General features: G+C 49.7%; 1 protein-coding gene across 3 annotated transcripts in view; it reads left to right on the top strand.

The window, feature by feature from the left end:
- The window catches only part of SLCO2B1 (solute carrier organic anion transporter family member 2B1), a 360,204-nt gene that overhangs the window by 285,371 nt on the left and 54,622 nt on the right, over positions 1-20,211 (top strand). For all 3 annotated transcript variants that reach the window (XM_029602065.1, XM_029602067.1, XM_029602066.1), the window contains one exon: positions 14,634-14,790. In XM_029602065.1, coding sequence (XP_029457925.1) covers positions 14,634-14,790 — 157 coding nt within the window. The remainder of the gene's footprint in view (positions 1-14,633; positions 14,791-20,211) is intronic.

Genomic DNA, 20,211 nt, shown 5'->3' on the forward strand with positions numbered 1-20,211 from the left:
TGCTCCCCATACGTATGGTTTTACATGTGTAAGTCAGGAAAGTTTCTAGCATGCACATGGCAATGAAATTACCAGTGTTTCCAATTAGCTACCAGTTCCCCCACTCCATCTGCAGGTTATCGAGACCCTCCTGACTCTTGGTTCAACTCTCCCCTTTTCACCCAGACCTAGTCAGTATTTCACTTTTAAGACATTTATAATCATTTACTACAAATAACGGGGTAGATTTTCAAAGGGTTACACGTGTAACCCCCGAAAACCTACCCCAACACCCCCCCCCCGCGCGCGCCGAGCCTATCTTGTATAGGCTTGGTGGCACACACAAGCCCCAGGACGCGCGTAAGTCCCGGGGCTTTCCTGGGGGGGCGTGTCGGGGGGCGTGTCACGGCCGGCACGTCATCGGGGGCATTCCAGGGGCGTGGCCGCGGCCTCCGGACCAGCCCCTGGACCGGACCATGGTGCGCCGGCAGCCTTGCGCGCGCCAATCCTGGATTTTAACAGATACACGCGGCTACGCCTAGATGCCTAGATCTTTTTCCTGGGTGGTAGCTCCTAATATGGAACCTAACATCGTATAACTACAGCAAGGGTTATTTTTCCCTATATGCAACACCTTGCACTTGTCCACATTAAATTTCATCTGCCATGCGGATGCCCAATCTTCCAGTCTTGCAAGGTCTTCCTGTAATGTATCACAATCCGCTTGTGATTTAACTACTCTGAATAATTTTGTATCATCCACAAATTTGATAACTTCACTCATCGTATTCCTTTCCAGATCATTTATATATATATTGAAAAGTACCGGTCCAAGTACAGATCCCTGAGGCATTCCACTGTTTACCCTTTTCCACTGAGAAAATTGACCATTTAATCCTACGCTCTGTTTCCTGTCTTTTAACCAGTTTGTAATTCACGAAAGGACATCGCCTCCTATCCCATGACTTTTTTTAGTTTTCTTAGAAGCCTCTCATGAGGAACTTTGTCAAACGCCTTCTGAAAATCCAAATACACTACATCTACCTGTGTTGCAGTTGGACACTGCTGGAGAGATAGTGGACCCTTGGGCCGGCCTACCTAGGGAGACAGGGTAGGCCGGGGGGCGGAGCCACAAGCTGGAAGGGTTCACCCAGGAACCAGGGACCCCCCGGGAGGAGCCCGTAGGGTCCCGGGTCCTCGGGACTTGGAACTGACACAGAAAGTCCAGAGGCTGAGATGGGCGTAGACCGGGACCAGAGCAAGCAGAAAGGATAGGAAGTCCAAGGTACCCGGAAGGCAGGGAACCGGCTGCACAGGGCCGAGGGCCGGCTGAAGGCAGGGCAGCGGGCGGCTGCGGATTCTGTAGCAACCGGAGACAGTGGCAGGCAGTGGGTGAAGCGGGGTCAGAAGCAAACCGGAGTCTGAAGCAGACTGTAGGCTGAAGCGGAGTCGGAAGCAGGCTGGAGTCAGAGGCTGGCTGCAGGCTGAAGCAGAGTCAGAAGCAAACCGGAGTCGGAGGCAGGCAGCGGGCTGAAGCGGAAATCAGAAGCAAACCGGAGTCGGAGGCAGGCAGCGGGCTGAAGCGGAGTCAGAAGCAAACCGGAGTCGGAGGCAGGCAACGTGGAGATCACCAGGAACGCAACTAAGAACAACTACGGAGTTGTGAACTTCGTTGCAAGGTGATGAGAGAGAGTTTGAACGCCGGTTATATCGGGACTTGGGCGTGACGTCAGCAGCGCGGGCGGGGCCGGGCTTCTGGGAGCTGGGCGCTCAAGACGGACGTCCTCGCGCGTGCGCGCACGAGACTGAAGGGAAGCAGGTCCGTAATGGCGACCGCCACGTGGAGTGAGAGAAGCCCCCGGGGTCCGGAGCGGGCGGAATGCGGTGATCCCTGAAGCGGAGGTAGGCGGGCCTGGGCCCTAACAGAAGGGAAGCGGTCGGGACCGCAACAGTACCCCCCCCCCCCTTTACGGCCCCTCTTGAGAGGACCAGGTTTCTCCGGGTGGTCACGGTGGAACTGTTGCAACAAGGACTTGTCCAGGATGTTGCGGCTGGGCTCCCAGGTGTTGTCCTCATCGCCGCAACCTTCCCATGCGAGCAGATGCTCCCACCTCCGGTTGTAGAATCGAACATCCAGGACCTCGCGTACCTGGTAAGTAGGATCATCGTCGATGGTAGTAGGTAAAGGATCCAGAGGTCTTCGGTGATAGCGAGAGAGGACTACGGGCTTTAGCAGGGATACATGGAAAACATTGTGGACTCGAAGAGAGGATGGCAACCTCAGCCGATATGAGACTGAGCCCACTCTCTCGGCGATCCGGAATGGCCCACAGAACCTGGGCGCAAATCTTCGTGAGGGGAGGCGGAGACAAATGTTTTTGGTGCTAAGCCAAACCTGGTCTCCTGGCTGATAGGTAGGAGCCGGTCATCGGTGGCGATCAGCCGCCTGTTTGGCAGAAGAGGCTGAGCGGATCAGTTTGTTCTGGGTCTTCTGCCACAAGGTCTGTAGCTGACGAGCCGTTAACTGGGCGGCTGGAGAGGCACTGGGAGTAGCGATGGGAAGCGGAGGTCTCAGCTGTTTCCCGTATACTAGCTGGAACGGTGAGAGCCCGGTGGCAGCATGAGCTTGATTGTTATAGGCAAACTCGGCCCAGGGCAGCAGTTCTGACCAGTTGTCTTGCTTTTCAATGGTGAAGGCTCGAAGGTAGGTTTTCAGAGACCGATTCATCCTTTCGGACTGTCAGTTACTCTGCGGGTGGAAAGCCGTAGAAAAGCTGCGCTTCACTTTGAAGCATTTACAGAGAGCCCTCCAGTAGCGTGCGACAAACTGGGGCCCCTGGTCGGAAACTATGTCTTGCGGGAGGCCGTGTAACCTGAAAATATGCTGGGCGAAGAGGAGAGCTAGTTCGGGTGCAGAGGGTAACTTAGTCAATGGAACAAGGTGCACCATCTTAGAGAAGCGGTCGACAGTGACCCAGATAACCGTTTGACCGCAAGATGGAGGCAAGTCCACCATAAAGTCTGTAGCGAGATGGGTCCAGGGCTCTGTGGGAACTGGCAGAGGCTGTAGGAGACCGCACGGGGGTCCAGGACTGGGCTTTTGACGAGCACAGGTGGGGCAGGAACTAACATAGACGCGAACATCCTGTCGCATGTTGGGCCACCAGTAAAAGTGGTTAAGGAGTTCCAAGGTTCTCTCGCGTCCTGCGTGCCCTCCAGTGAGGGAGTCATGAGCCCAGCGTAGTGTCTTTAAACGATCTCGTCGGGGAACCACGGTCCTATCTTGGGAGAGGATCGTCAGGGCGGACAGGCGAAACTTACTAGGATCTAGAATGTACTGTGGAGGTTCTTGGTCTTCTTCAGATAAGGAGGTCCGTGAGAGAGCATCAGCTCGGAGATTCTTGACCGCCGGCCGGTACTGTAAGATAAAATCAAAGCGGCTAAAGAACATGGCCCAGCGGGCTTGGCGAGGGTTTAACCGTTGAGCCTGGGACAAAAAGTGTAAGTTTTTGTCATCCGTATATACGGTGGTCGTGTGTCTTGCCCCCTCGAGCCATTGTCTCCATTCTTCAAACGCGAGTTTGATTGCCAACAGCTCTTTGTCGCCGATGGAATAATTTGTCTCGGCGGGGGAGAACTTCCTGGAGAAGTAGGAGCATGGCAAGAGTTGTCCGGACTCAGAGTGTTGACTGAGGACCGCCCCGAAGGCTATGCTGGAGGCGTCTACCTCGACGATGAAAGGTTTTGCCGGATCGGGATGACGGAGACAGGTGTCCGTGAGAAATGCCTTTTTCAAGTCGGTGAAGGCTGCGACCGCAGCATCAGGCCAGTTCTTGGCATCGGCTCCTTTGCGGGTCAGGGCAGTAAGGGGAGCGACCCGACGCGAGTACTGTGGAATAAAATGTCTATAAAAGTTAGCGAAGCCCAAGAATCTCTGGAGGGCCTTGAGACCCTTGGGTTGAGGCCATCTAGTTATGGCAGATACTTTTTCGGGGTCCATCCGGAAGCCTGTGGAGGAGATGATATACTCCAGGAAGGGCAGGGCCTCAGCTTCAAAAACACATTTTTCAAGCTTGGCGTAGAAGTGATTGTCTCGGAGAGCCTGCAGAACTTGTGTGACGTGGTGGCGGTGAGTATCCAGATCTCTGGAGAAGATGAGTACGTCATCAAGATAGAAAATCACATGAGAGTGGAGCATGTCGCGTAGGACCTAGTTAATGAGATTCTGGAAGACGGCTGGGGCGTTGCAGAGTCCAAAGGGCATTACTAGGTACTCGTAATGCCCATCCCTGGTATTAAAGGTCGTCTTCCACTCATCCCCGGGGCGAATACGGACGAGGTTATAGGCCCCTCGGAGGTCTAGCTTGGTGAAGATGCGGGCTCCCTGAAGGCGATCCAAAAGCTCAGGAATCAGGAAAAGCGGATAACGGTCTCGCTTGGTGATGGCATTCAAGCCACGATAGTCTATACATGGACAGAGGGAGCCGTCCTTCTTGGCCACAAAGAAGAAGCCGGCTCCGGCGGGTGAACGAGAGGGACGAATGAAGCCTTTGGCAAGGTTCTCAGTCACATACTGGGACATGGCAGCAGTCTCTGGCAAAGACAAAGGATACACCCGGCCACGGGAGGCGTGGTGCCCGGTAGCAAGTCAATCGGGCAATCAAAAGGCCGGTGTTGAGGAAGTATTTCAGCCATCTCTTTGGAGAAGACGTTGGCGAAGTCTCGATATGGCTCGGCAGCAGGAGAGAGGAGCAGAGGTGCAAGGTTTTCAGTGGACGTGGGAGGCGTAAACAATGTTCAAAACAAAAGGGACTCCATTGGGTTAGTTGAAAGTTATCCCATTGAATAACGGGTGAATGCTGTCGTAACCACGGTAGTCCAAGAACCAGGGGGTGCACAGCTCGCTCCAAGACTAGCAGGGAGATTTCTTCCGAATGGAACAAGCCTGTCTGGAGAGTCAAAGGGGCTGTGGAGCAGATGATGGTACCAGGGAGCAGCGTGCCCCGGATAGAGGAAATCCGTAGCAGAGGAACCTTTCGTTGCGTGGGGAGAGACAGCTGATTCACCAAATCGGCCACAATGAAATTCCCCTCAGCACCAGAGTCGATGAAAGCCCGGATCTGGAGTTCCCCACCGGGGTATTTAAGAGTCACTGGCAAAGTACATAGAGGAGCTGATCCTGTAGAGCCTAGGTGTAGCTCCACGGTATAACCTAGGCACGGTCGTTTTCCGGACGTTCCGGGCAATTGGCGAGGAAGTGCCCCTTGCCTCCGCAGTAGAGACAGAGGCCCTGCGAGCGGCGCCTCCTCTTTTCTTCGGGAGTTAGTGGAGATCTACCCAATTGCATGGGTTCTCCACTGTTGGCAGAGGCCGGAAGAGCCTTAGGTGCCGGGGTTCTGGTGCAGTGGACGACAGTGGTGGTGTTTTACGGTAGGAGCGGGTCTCCTTATCCCGCTGCTGAAGGCGGCGATCCGCCCTGCCGGCGATGTCAATTAAGTCATTTAAGTCCTCCAGGAGGTCCCGGCCTGCTAACTCATCTTTGATGCGGCTGGCAAGCCCCTCCTGGAAGATTCCCCTAAGGCAATCATCCCGCCAGCCAACTTCCATGGCCAGCGTGCGAAAGTCTATGGTGTAATCGGCCACCGAGCGTGTCCCTTGCCTGAGGTGCAAGAGCTCCGAGGCCGTGGTGGTCTGGCGTGCAGGATCATCAAAAGCGAGGCGAAAGTTGAGAACGAATTCCTGCAGATTCTGTAACAAAGGGTCCTGACGCTCCCACATGGGTGAAGCCCAGTCAAGGGCCTTACCGTCCAGTAGCAAGAAGATATACGCTACTTTAACTGCGTCTGAGGGAAACTGTGCAGGCAGAAGGGCAAAGCGCACGTAGCACTGATTCAAAAAGCCACGGCATGTCTTGATATCCCCGGCATACCGGGTTGGTGTGGGTAGCTGAGTCACTGATGCCGAACTGGGTGCTGGAGCTGGAGGAGGAGCTGGAGGCGGTTCCGGAGGAGTGGCCTCCAGGCGGGAGACCAACTGTTCCACGGTAGCAGCAAGCGTGTCGATACAGTGCTGTTGCTGCTGGAGGCGTTGTGCCATCCCCGGGATGGCCTGCAGGCTTGGGGCCTCCGCCGAGTCCATGGCCTTGCAAACTGTTGCAGTTGGACACTGCTGGAGAGATAGTGGACCCTTGGGCCGGCCTACCTAGGGAGACAGAGTAGGCTGGGGGGCGGAGCCACAAGCTGGAAGGGTTCACAAAGGAACCAGGGACCCCCGGGAGGAGCCCGTAGGGTCCCGGGTCCTTGGGACTTGGAACTGACACAGAAAGTCCAGAGGCTGAGATGGGCGTAGACCGGGACCAGAGCAAGCAGAAAGGATAGGAAGTCCAAGGTACCCAGAAGGCAGGGAACCGGCTGCACAGGGCCGAGGGCCGGCTGAAGGCAGGGCAGCGGGTGGCTGCGGAGTCTGTAGCAACCGGAGACAGTGGCAGGCAGTGGGTGAAGCGGGGTCAGAAGCAAACCGGAGTCTGAAGCAGACTGTAGGCTGAAGCGGAGTCGGAAGCAGGCCGGAGTCAGAGGCTGGCTGCAGGCTGAAGCGGAGTCAGAAGCAAACCGGAGTCGGAGGCTGGCTGCAGGCTGAAGCGGAGTCAGAAGCAAACCGGAGTCGGAGGCAGGCAGCGGGCTGAAGCGGAGTCAGAAGCAAACCGGAGTCGGAGGCAGGCAGCAGGCTGAAGCGGAGTCAGAAGCAAACCGGAGTCAGAAGCAGGCAACGTGGAGATCACCAGGAACGCAACTAAGAACAACTATGGAGTTGTGAACCTCGTTGCAAGGCGATGAGAGAGAGTTTGAACGCCGGTTATATCGGGACTTGGGCGTGACGTCAGCAGCGCGGGCGGGGCCGGGCTTCCGGGAGCTGGGCGCTCAAGACGGTCGTGCGCGCGCGAGACTGAAGGGAAGCAAGCCCGTAAATGCGACCGCCACGTGGAGTGAGAGAAGCCCCCGGGGTCCGGAGCTGGCGGAATGCGTTGATCCCTGAAGCGGAGGTAGGCGGGCCTGGGCCCTAACAGAAGGGAAGCGGTCGGGACTGCAACAACCGGTTCACCTTTATCCACATGTTTATTAACCCCTTCAAAAAAAAATGAAGCAGATTTGTTAGGTAAGACTTCCCTTGAGTAAATCCATGTTGACCAATTCCCTGGCTTATAGACTGCAGGTTAACAGCTCAAAAGAGCAAAATGGTTTCCCTTACCAGGTAACCTGGAGGAGATCCAGGCAGTAAAATGGCTTCCAGCATAATCCAGATCTAATCCAGTCTTGGATATTTGGGAGATGTGCCAGCAATGAACTTCTTGCTAGCTACAGTGTAAAATAGCTGAGAGAACGGGATGAGTCGTCAACTTCTAATGAGTGCCTGGCTGGGCATAGCCCAGCCCATGGTACCGGGAAGTTATCAATATTAATAGTTCTCCAATTCCTATCTCTCGACAGAGCTCCAGCTTCCCAACTCCAGGCTCACTGGTTCAAATCCCCGGCCACTTTCAACACACAAGTTGTGAAAATTCAGCTTTAAGTGTGATATATTGCATTTCTCCTGGTTGAACTTCATCCTATTTGTTTCTGACAGTTTCTCCCATTTAACATGACTATTTAAAATTGTAATCCTGTCTTCTGAGGCACTTGTGACTCTTCCCACCAGGGTAGCACCCTCAGATTTCGTAGGTGTTTTCAGTATGTCATCTTTCTGTTGCGAGTCCCGCCCACGCTAGTGCCGCAGCCAGGCCTGCTCACCCCACTCAGGCAGGTCCTGGTCCATCTTCCCTCGCAGCCGCAGCCAGCTTCTTTCGTCTGTGGTGTTCCTGGGCGTCCCCAGCGCTCACAGCGCTCCTCACGCCGGGGCTCGGTGTGCTCCTCAGCGTCAGCCCTGCCCCTAGGCGCACCGCGGGAACCACTCAGCCCTTTAAAGGGCCAAGCGCGGGAAACTCCTCCGCGGCACACGACAATAACATCTCCTGAGCCCTGTATTTAAGGCAGGCTCAGGCTCCAGTTCCTCGCCTTGGCAAACGGGTCGACTCCATCGGTGCAGCTAGTTGCCGTCCTTTGCTCCTTGTTCTTTGATCCAGTCTCTGTTCCAGTGTTCCTGCGTTACCGTGTTGTTCCAGTGCTCCTGTGTTCCCATGTTGTTCCAGTGTTTCTGCGTTCCTCTCTGTGTCCCAGCGTCTGTCCTGATTCCTTCTCCACGTTCCTCTTCAGTAGTACCTTCTCGGACTGATTCACGGTACTGATCTCTGCTTGCCTGACCACGTTTGACCGCTGCCTGGAACTGACCTCTGCTTGCCTTGACTACATACGGACTGATCTTGGAATTGACCTTTGCTTTGGCTGACCACCCTTGGACAGATACCCTGGCTTTGACCCTTGCTCTCCACGTGGAACCTCTGTTTGCTCCTGTGATGATCAGACCAGCCTGTTCGGACACTGCCCGCGGCCTTCCTCTGACTAGACCCATGGGCTCTGCCTATCTCACCCGGAGGACTTTCATATCTGTCTCCTTCCTGAGGTCTCCAGTGATCTCTGTCCAGGTCTAGTCCATCCTCTCGTCACCAGCCGCGCACCTTTACTCGTGGTGGGCACTCCTCTCCGCTATCTCTCTGGGAGATCCTTCGAGGCCCACCTAAGTCCAGGCGGTCTGGGTACCCAAGGGCTCAACCTGCGGAAACCCCAGATTACTATTGGTGAAGCTCCAGCTAGCCTCTGTCAGAGGGCCATACCAATCCTGCACCAGGCCAAGGGTCCACCTCCAGCGCAATACTTTCAAGTAATTAATGAAAACATTAAGCTATCCCATGACCACAATTATTACTGCCCGTGCTATATCTATGCACTGGATAAACAGAGACCTTTGGTGTCCAATCCTATTAATCCATCACCTTTTATAGACCCTAATTTCACAGGAGAAATGTTTAAAGTTAAAAAAAAAAATCACTGCCTTGTCTTATATCTCCCCCACTGCAAGATATAAAAGTACATGATAACCATTTTGATTTATCCTTGAAAGACAGTTGTTGTGTTTAGCGGTTCATGGGCTAATCCCATAAACTGATGCTCTAATCTCCCAGTCCAGGCCCCAGAAGGATGCACCCACGGCAGGATGCCACCCTCTGCCGCTCCGGCTCTTCTTTACAGCAAAACGCCGCCAGATTCCCTCGTGGTTGGATGCAACTGTCAGCCAGCCAACACGCTTCTCTTACACATGCACATAGCCAACACTATAAATTTAAAGGGCTCATGGCAGGAAAAGCCCTGTAGTGTGGGCCGATGACATCATCCAGAAAGGCCTAAAAAAGGCCTCCAGACCCTGACTTCTTCACTTTGACAACAGGTCTCGCTACAGTCTGATAGAGTGATTTGCCTCAATGTTCCTGGTCTTCTCCATGTCTTCAGTTCCAGGTCTTCATTCCCTGGTCTTCATTGGGTTTTCATTTCTTCCGTTCTTCTTGTGGTTTTTGTCTTGTACGCGTTGTGATCAGTCTTTAATTCTTCAGTGTGCCTTGCCTCTTGTGTTGTTCCTTGTCCTCCTGCCCTGCTCGTCCGTCTTGCTTTTCCTTGGATGGATCTTCGGCTTTGACCTTGGCTTGTTTCCTAGACTTCTTTTGATTGCTGCCTGCCACTAACCACTGCCTGACCCCCAGACTTTCTTGATCACTGCCTGGCCTGACCTTGGTCTGCCTTTGACTTCACCTGCTCATCCTCGCTTCATCTACAAATGCCTCGGCCTTCAACAGAGGGCTCCACCTAAGACCTGCTGTCCTCGGCACCCGAGGGCTCAATGTAAGTGGAAAGTGGGCTGGTATAGGCAAAGCTCCAGCCAGACCCCTGCCTCATCCAACTCTGCCAGCCAATGGTGGGGACCTGCAGAGCTCCTTCCTATAGGTTGTTCCAGCTCTACTTCGGTTCAAGAGTCCTTGCCTTCAACAGATTGCCACAGCCTTGCAGGCCATCCTGGGTCTGGCACACAAGATACAGAAACAGCAGAAGTTTCTGGAACTTTTGGCGGCATCTATGGAATGGCTCTCGACTTGATTAGATGCCGCTGCGGCCCCACAGCTTTCGCCGCCTGCTCCGCAGTCATTCATGGCACCCAACTGATCGATACCACAACTGTCAGCCCCACCTCGGTACGCCGGGGACCCTAAGCAATGCCATGGGTTCCTGAACCTGTACTACATGCACTTCACGCTACAAGTAGCACTTTTTCCAAATGATTCGGTGAAGACCACCTATATTCTTTCCCTCCTGGATGGCAAGTCCCTGGCTTGGGCCTCCCTGCTCTGGGATTGCTCAGATCAACTCTTACAGGACTTGCACCAATTCACCACAGCCTTCAAAAAGGTCTTTGAAGAACCGGATGGGTTGGCCACTATGGGCTCGAAACTTCTCCACCTATGCCAGGGTACACACACCTTAGCGGAATACACCAATGAATTCCAAACCCTAGCGATGGAACTTGACTGGAGAACAGACCGTCTCTGCAGCATATTTCTGGAGGGCATGTCCCCCAGAATCAAAGATGAGCTAGTTGCCCGAGACCTCCCAGCATCCCTGGAAGGTCTCATTGACTTGACAGGCAGTATTGACCATCACATTCAACAGCGAGCTAGGGAAGTTTGACCACCCCAGAGAGCCATTACATTGGCCTCCCATTTCCAGCACCCACTTTCACCACCAACGCAGGCTCTGTACACTGTTGGCTCCTCCGACAAACTCATGCAGTTGGGTCACAGCTGCTTAACACCTGAAGAGAGGCTGCACCGCCAGCAATTAAGCACCTGTTGGCCCAATGTCCACTGAAACCAGGAAACTTCAGAACCTAGGATCTGGTGGGGAGATGATCCTAACTAGACTTTACCACACCCACTCCCTAACTATTGTTTCCAGTGACAGTTATGTTGGGTCCCTTGAATTTCCCTACTCTAGCACTGGTGGACTCCAGGTTCCAGAGGAAATTGTATAATGAAAGAACTCGTGGACCACCTCTGGATTCTCACCATTCACATGACATCTCCCTTGATCATCTTGTCTATTTATGGGAATCTTCTGCCTCGCCAGATCATATTGATGACTGCTCCTCTGACACTGCATAAAGGATTGCTTCCATGTTATCACCAGGGCCATCCACCTAATTCTACTGGACTACCTTGGCTCCAAAGACACTCCCCTCAAATCAACAGGGCCACCTTGCAGCTCATCTGCTGGGGCACTCAGTACCGTGACATGTGTCTAGAACACATAGACATACCTGAGAACTTTTATTTCCGGTCAGCCTAAGATTACCGTGAATGCGGGCAGGGAGGGGGCGAGGGACCAGATGTCATAAACTTACTCTCATACACACACACATTAACACATGTTCACAATCACTTTCACACACACACGTTCATTCTTACATGCTCTCATTCCTCATTATCTGACACATTGTCACATGCTCACTTACACCTTTATTCCTCTCATTTTCCCACATACACGCACTCACACATATTCTCACTCACTTCTCTCCCTCTTCCACACACTCATATGCCTGCTCACCCTCACACCAGTGCTCAATCACACTTTCATTTCTCTTCCTCCTTCACAAACACACACACTCACACTCACGCTCACGGACATGCTCTTTCCCCTCCCCCTGATAGACTCCCTCCCCCATACACACACCTTTTCACATATATATACAGACACACACACACACATGCCTCTTCACATATACATCCACATACACATATACCCCGCTCACTCACTACCTCTCCCCACCCCAAATTCACCAATAGCAATAATCTCCTGGGGTTGATGGAAGGACTCCTTCTTCTAGCCATCTGCAGTCAGCCTCATCCCGCTTCCTGCCAGCACAATCAGGAGAAAGGGAGAATATAAGAACATGCCATACTGGATCAGACCAAGGGTCCATCAAGCCCAGCATCCTATCTCCGACACTGGCCAATCAAGGCTATAAGAACCTGGCAAGTTCCCAAAAACTAAGTCTATCCCATGTTACTGTTGCTAGTAATAGCAGTGGCTATTTTCTAAGTCAACTTAATTAATAGCAGGTAATGGACTTCTCCTCCAAGAACTTATCCAATCCTTTTTTAAACCCAGCTACACTAACTACACTAACCACATCTCCTGGCAACATATTCCAGAGTTTAATTGTGTGTTGAGTGAAAAAGAACTTTCTCCGATTAGTTTTAAATGTGCCCCATGCTAACTTCATGGAGTGCCCCCTAGTCTTTCTACTATCCGAAAGAGTAAATAACCGATTCACATCTACCCGTTCTAGACCTCTCATGATTTTAAACACCTCTATCATATCCCCCCTCAGTCATCTCTTCTCCAAGCTGAAAAGTCCTAACCTCTTTAGTCTTTCCTCATAGGGGAGTTGTTCCATTCCCCTTATCATTTTGGTAGCCCTTCTCTGTACCTTCTCCATCGCAATTATATCTTTTTTGAGATGCGGCGACCAGAATTGTACACAGTATTCAAGGTGCGGTCTCACCATGGAGCGATACAGAGGCATTATGACATTTTCCGTTTTATTCACCATTCCTTTTCTAATAATTCCCAACATTCTGTTTGCTTTTTTGACTGCTGCAGCACACTGCACCGACGATTTCAATGTGTTATCCACTATGTCACCTAGATCTCTTTCTTGGGTTGTAGCACCTAATATGGAACCCAACATTGTGTAATTATAGCATGGGTTATTTTTCCCTATATGCATCACCTTGCACTTATCCACATTAAATTTCATCTGCTATTTGGATGCCCAATTTTCCAGTCTCACAAGGTCTTCCTGCAATTTATCACAATCTGCTTGGGATTTAACTACTCTGAACAATTTTATGTCATCTGCGAATTTGATTATCTCACTCGTCGTATTTCTTTCCAGATCATTTATAAATATATTGAACAGTAAGGGTCCCAATACAGATCCCTGAGGCACTCCACTGTCCACTCCCTTCCACTGAGAAAATTGCCCATTTAATCCTACTCTCTGTTTCCTGTCTTTTAGCCAGTTTGCAATCCACGAAAGGACATCGCCACCTATCCCATGACTTTTTACTTTTCCTAGAAGCCTCTCATGAGGAACTTTGTCAAACGCCTTCGAAAATCCAAGTATACTATATCTACCGGTTCACCTTTATCCACATGTTTATTAACTCCTTCAAAAAAGTGAAGCAGATTTGTGAGGCAAGACTTGCCCTGGGTAAAGCCATGCTGACTTTGTTCCATTAAACCATGTCTTTCTATATGTTCTGTGATTTTGATGTTTAGAACACTTTCCACTATTTTTCCTGGCACTGAAGTCAGGCTAACCGGTCTGTAGTTTCCCGGATCGCCCCTGGAGCCCTTTTTAAAAATTGGGGTTACATTTGCTATCCTCCAGTCTTCAGGTACAATGGATGATTTTAATGATAAGTTACAAATTTTTACTAATAGGTCTGAAATTTCATTTTTTAGTTCCTTCAGAACTCTGGGGTGTATACCATCCGGTCCAGGTGATTTACTACTTTTCAGTTTGTCAATCAGGCCTACCACATCTTCTAGGTTCACCGTGATTTGATTCAGTCCATCTGAATCATTACCCATGAAAACGTTCTCCATTACGGGTACCTCCCCAACATCCTCTTCAGTTTCCCCAGAAACACCTTTATTTAGCCCAGTTAAAAGTGTGCACACTATCAGGCCAATGCAGTAAAGTGTGCTCAGCTGAGCGCACTGTTTTACCCGCAGTTGGATGTTGATGAGACTTTCAGTTATTCGCCCGGGATACAGAAAAACAGAAATGTGCGCCCAATCCTTACATTTTATGCTCAGAAATTAGTGCCTGCCCTTTTCTGTGCTTTTCTGTACAACCTCCGACTTAATATCGTGGCAATAGTAAGTCGGAGGAGCCAAAAGGTTAAAAAAAATCCTTTTTTTTTTTTTTTTTTTAATTAAAAACAAATGTGCTGGCAGGTCAGTTTAGGAAAACGGACCTCAATTTTATGAGCGTCCATTTTCCTAACCCATGGCTGTGCACAGGTTAGGAAAACGGACACTCATGAAATTGATTATCTGTTTTTCAAACCCGCTGACAGCCACCTCTCCCGAGCTTCCACTGCTAAGGAGGCGCGCTATTGATCCCTAGCGCCTCCTTTTTATTGCGACCCCTCATTTAAATACAGTATCGTGCACCCAGGAAAGGTAGCTGGCCATGCATTAGGACAGCAGGTGCTCAACACTGAGCACCCATTTTCCCATGCACTTTATTGTATCGGTCTCAAAAGAAGCCCCCGTGCGCTTTTAGCCTTGCCGAAGGCAGTTTTCAGCCAGGATAATGTACCCAGAGAAGTGGCTTTGAATCTTGCCCTCTAAGTAATCCAAAGCACTTTTCACAAGGGAAGAGATGTTAAATTTGAGGCTGAGACTAAATTCCAACTCATATTATACAACACAGAACCTGCTGAAACTTCAGTGGTATTATATTTTTTATATGTACAGCCTCTGTTAACTTGTGGAGCATTTTGGATGAAAGTATCTTATAAATGCATTTTATTATAAGCATTATATCCCTTGGATAATAGAATAAGCTATATATATATACAGTTGTTTCTTACTTTTTTCTAGCAATGCTAGAATCAGTTTTCCTGAATGTTCTGAGGACTGCGACTGTCCAGAAACGGCCTATAATCCTATCTGTGGTTCAGATGGAATTGAATTTATTTCTCCATGTTACGCAGGTTGCAGAGCTATAAGTATTGAGCTGCATAGAAATAAAGTCCTGGTAAGTAAATCTTTCTGCTGAGGTAGGGAAAATGTTTTTTTCTAAAGACAGTTTAATTTATTCACAAAAGCAAGCTGTGTGACACTCGGCACTGAACAAACTATCTTCCAGAGTTCTCTAGAAAAACAAAAGCATAAGAACAGAAGACTTGCCATACTGGGCCAGACCAAAGGTCCATCAAGCCCAGTATCCTGTTTCCAACAGTGGTCAAGCCAGGTCATAAGTACCTGGCAGCAGGGCCGGTGGAAGCACTAGGCGAACTAGGCGATCGCCTAGGGCGCCTAGCATTAGGAGGCGCCGAGCCGCTGGTGGCCGACAAGAAGGCTCATACGGCCACTGAAGATCGGCAGGGCCGTGGTGGACCTCACGTCACCATGGCCCGAAGAAAAAGGTCGCGTCTAAGCCTGCAAGTACTCCTCCTCCTTCCTGCCCCCGCGGCCCCGGAAGAAAAATGTTGCCGGAGCAGGGCAGGAAGGAGGAGGAGCATCAGCCGCGAGCCAGAAGAGGAGCATCAGCCGCGTGCCGGAAGGAAGAGGAGCATCAGCCACGTACAGAAGAGGAGCAGCGCTTACGGGCCGCCGCGAATCCCACATTGCGGGCGCCCCAAGAAGAGGAGGCCCAGAGGTGAGAGAGAGGCTGAGGGTCTGTAGAGTGTGTGTGTGTGCGTGCATGAGATGAGTTGAAAGATTGTGTGTGAGAGTGAGTTGAGAGACTGTGTGTGGGAGTGAGGACCTGAATACAGAGACAGCATGTGAGAGCCTCTGTGTGTGTGAGAGACAGCATGTGACAGTGAGAGCCTGTGCTTGAGCAAGACAGCATGTGGGAGTGAGAGAGAGCCTGTGAGAATCAGACAGCATGTGCCAGTGAGAGCCTGTGTGAGAGAGAGCATGTGACAGTGAGAGCCTGTGTGTATGTGAGAGAGAGAGAAAGCATGTGAGAATGAGAACCTGACTGTGTGTTTGAGGGAAGAAGACAGATGGAGAGAAAAGAAACAGAAAAAAAGACAATATAAAAGGAATTGGCAAAAAAAATAAGATAGGAAAGGTGGAAAAAAAAATCCTGTGACCAACCGATTAGAAAACTAAGATCAGACAGCAAAGTCTGTCTGATCTTACTGATTGGCACATGTAATCTTTGGGAATGTGCAAGAATAGCACTTTCTCTATGCGGATCTCACAATGTATGAGATCAGCATGGAGGAAGTGGAAGCCCACGGGGCCTGCACAGAGGAGGCAGCAGAATGGGCTTCAGTGCCAGTAGCAGCAATCGGCGCCTCCCCAAGAGCCACGCAGCAGCAGTGACAGTGGCAGCAGAGGAATGAGAGAGGCATCGAGGTTGCTGGCAAAAGAAAGAGAGGGGGGTCTGCCTTTAGTGTGTGCATGTGTATTAATGGGAGTCTGCCTGGGAGTGTATGTGTGTATGAGAATGAATGGGTGTCTTCCTGGGGTTTGTATGTGTGAGAATAGGTGCCTCCTGTGTGTGATGCGTGTGTGTGTGTGTGTGTGTGTGTGTGTGTGTGTGAATGAATTGGTGCCTGCCTGGGGGTCTGTGTGTGTGAGAATGAATGTGTGCATGCCTGGGGGATGGGGAGGGAGTGGTGTGAAAATGAATGGGAGCCTGCCTGGGGTTCAGTGTGAGAATGATTGGGAGCTTGCCTGGGTGTGTGTGTGTTTGTGTGAATGTGAGGGAGCCAATGAGAGTGAGAGCATGAGTGTGTATGAGAAAATCCAGGGGAGTAAGAGTGTGTGTGTGTGTTGGGGGGGGGTGTTGGGGGGGAGAGAGTGTCTTACACCCGAGAGTGTGTCAGTGTCTGTGAGAGCGAGCGGTTATGGTGGGTATAAGAGCATGAATGTGTATGTATGTGACAGTGTATGTGTGAGAGAGAATGGACATGTGAGTATGTGTGAGAGAGAGGAGATAACCTCCTAATCCTCGACAATATCAGGGTGACTGGAAGTCAAGAGCTCAGACAGAAGGGGACAGCAGGGGCTTTTTAAAATCCTTATTAGTTTTAATTATTGGGTGTTATTTGATATATGTACTGTTTTGAAATTATTTATTGGTGTTTGGGAAATTGTAAAAAATGTAAATGATTTTAATTAATAGAAATTCTATTTATCAGTAGTTTTAAAATATTCTTTTATTAGTATGGTTTTACTATTATAACTGATGCTTTATGTTTCTTGATTTTATTGTTTTATGAGGAATGGTGGTTCTGTTTTTCCATTGTTAATACACAGAGTCTGGCTTCTTGGGGTTTCCATTTCAGTTTTTCCTAATTTGTGCTCCTTTATTTTGTATTCTGTATTTGGTGAGGGTCTGTCTCTGCTCTGTGTGTGTGACCATGATGAGAGATTCTGCTAGCATAGGGATCTATAGCAATCGGGTTTGTTTTGTTTCCTCAGTAGGTGGTGTATTGGTATTCTAGGACCCAGTATAATATTTACCCTTGCTTATTCACAGGGAGGGTTATTGTTGTTTGAGTTCTTGGTGTTATTACCGATTTCAGTGGATGCACAGAGTTACAGAACTGGAGGTGTAGGATTTATTTTGACATTCTGTCCCTTCTTATATATTCCAGACTTCACTCTCATAGCCATATAGAATTAGTTGAATGAGGCTATCACATAATTTTATAGTAGTTTTACTAGAAGTGTGAAACTGGCCAGCTTTTTAAAATTATGCAGAAGACCCTTTGGACTTTTTTATTAACACTTTTTTTTAACCAGTTTTAAAGCAGGATCCATGCTATAGAGGTGGGTGTGATGAAGAAATGTCATTTTGCCTCTCCACCCCCAAATTCTTCTGTCTAGAGACGCCACTGATTTTCTGTGACCTTAAGCATTAGTACAAGAAGGATTAAGGGGGGATGCTGGAGAGGCACACGCATGCATTGGCCCCCGGGCGCCGGAGACCCTTGGTGTGCCACTGGGTGCGAGTCTTATGGGGCCGCAAGCGGTGGCAAAGAGGAGTGGAGATTTGGCGGGCCGCGAGCAGTGCTCAACCTGCTCGCGACCCAGAAAACCACGCAGTCATCGGACGTGATCGAGAATGAGGTAGGAGTCAGGGCCGAGACCAGGGGATGGCGGCACAACGGGGGGGGGGGGGGGGGGGGGGCAAGGGAGAAGGCTCGCCTAGAGCGTCTAATCCCCTTGCACCGGCCCTGCCTGGCAGGCTTCCAAGGGGTAGATAGATTCCAAGCTCCTTATCCCAAGAATAACCAGTGGATTTCTGCATAGTTGATGGACTTTTCCTCCAGGAACTTATCCAAACCTTTTTTAAACATAGCTACAGTAATAGCTTTTACCACATCCTTTGGCAATGGATTCCAGAGCTTAATTATGCATTGAGTATAAAAAATATTTTCTCTTAGTTTTAAATGTATTATCAAATAACTTCATTGTGTGTCCCCGGTCTTTGTACTTTTCAAAAGAGTAAACAACGGATTCACATTTACTTGTTCCATTCCACTCATTATTTTATAGATCTCTATCTTATCTCCCCTCAGCCTTCTCTTCTTCAGGCTGAAGAGTCCTAATCTCTTTAGCCTTTCTTCATAGGGGAATCATTCCATCCCTTTATCATTTTGGTCACCCTCTCTGTACCTTTTCTAATTCTGCTATACCTTTCTTGAGATGTGGTGACCAGAACTGCACACAGTACTCAAGATGAGGTCGCACCATGGAGCGATACAGAGGCATTATGATGTTCTCTGTTTTATTCTCCATTCCTTTCCTAATAATCCCTAGCATTCTATTTGCTTTCTTGGCTGCTGCCACACACTGAGCAGAAGATTTCAACGTATTATTAATGATGACACCGAGATCCTTTTCCTGAGTGGTGACTCCTAATGTGGAACCTTGCATTGTGTAGCTATAATTTGGGTTACTCTTCCCTAAGTGCATCACTTTGCACTTGTCTACATTAAATCTCATTTTCCATTTGCATGCCCAGTCTCCCAATTTTGTAAGGGTCTCTTGCAATTTCTCTTAATCCTTTTGTGATTTAACAACTGAATATTTTTGAGTCATCGGCAAATTTGATCTCCTCACTTGTTGTTCCCATTTCCAGGTTGTTGATAAATGTCTTAAAAAGCATCGGTCCCAGAACAGATCCCTGAGGCACTTTACTATTCACCTTTCTCCATTGGGAGAATTTACCATTTAGCCCTACTCTCTTGTTTTCTATCTTTTATCCAGTTGGCAACCCACCATAGGACACTGCCCCATCTCATGACTTTCTAATTCCCTAAGAAGTCTCTCATGAGGGACTTTGTCAAATGCTTCCTAGAAATCTAAATACACTGTATCAACTGGCTCACCTTTAGCCACATGTTTATTTACACCCCCCAAAAAATGTAGCAGATTAGTGAGGCCTGACTTGCCTTGGCTAAATCCATGTTGGCTTTGTCTCAATAAACTATGCTTATCTATACGTTCAACAATTTTGTTCTTTATGATAGTTTCTACCATTTTGCCTGGACAGATATCAGACTTACTGGTCTGTAGTTTCCTGAATCATCCCTTGATCCCTTTTAAAGATTTGGCGTTATATTGGCAACCCTCCAGTCTTCAGGTACCATAGATGATGTTACTGATAGTTTACAAATCTTTGTGCACTTTACTTAAAGACACCTGATCTACGTTGGCATTTATTGCAATCCCTCTACTGGGATGCCCTATTTTCCCTGTTCTCTTAGTATCCTTCAAAGATTCATCATTACAAACCATGCGCTGCTGAGCGACTGTCGGCTTTCCCCTTTGTTCTAGTTTAAAAGCTGCTCTGTCTCCTTTTTAAAGGCCAGTGCCAGCAGCCTGGTTCCACCCTGGTTATGGTGGAGCCCATCCTTTTGGAAACGCCTCCCCCCCTCCCCAAAATGAAACCCAGTTCCTAACAAATGTAAAACCCTCTTCTTTACACCATCAGCTCATCCGCGCATTGAGATTCCGGAGCTCTGCCTGCCTCTGGGGACCTGCGCGTGGAACAGGGAGCATTTCAGAGAATGCTACCCTGGAGGTTCTGGACTTAAGCTTTCTACCTAAGAGCCTAAATTTTGCTTCCAGAACCTCCCACTTGCACTTTCCTGTCATTGGTACCCACCTGTACCAAGACAGCTGGCTCCTCCCCAGCTCTGTCTAAAATTCTGTCTATGTGTCGCGTTAGGTCTGCCACCTTCGCACCAAGCAGGCAAGTTACCATGTGATCCTCATGTCCACCAGCCACTCAGCTATCATCTTTCCTAATAATTGAATGCCAACTATAACGGCCATCCTAACGCTCCCCTCCTGGGCATGTGCCCTTGGAGACCTATCCTAGGTGCGAGAGGATGCTACAACACCTTGAGGGCAGGTCCTAGCTACAGGATTGCTTCCTGCCTCATGAAGGTGATGCTTTCCTTCCAGGTGACCTTTCTTCTCCAAA

This window comes from Rhinatrema bivittatum, chromosome 5, assembly GCF_901001135.1.
Source record: "Rhinatrema bivittatum chromosome 5, aRhiBiv1.1, whole genome shotgun sequence".
Lineage (NCBI taxonomy): Eukaryota > Metazoa > Chordata > Amphibia > Gymnophiona > Rhinatrematidae > Rhinatrema > Rhinatrema bivittatum.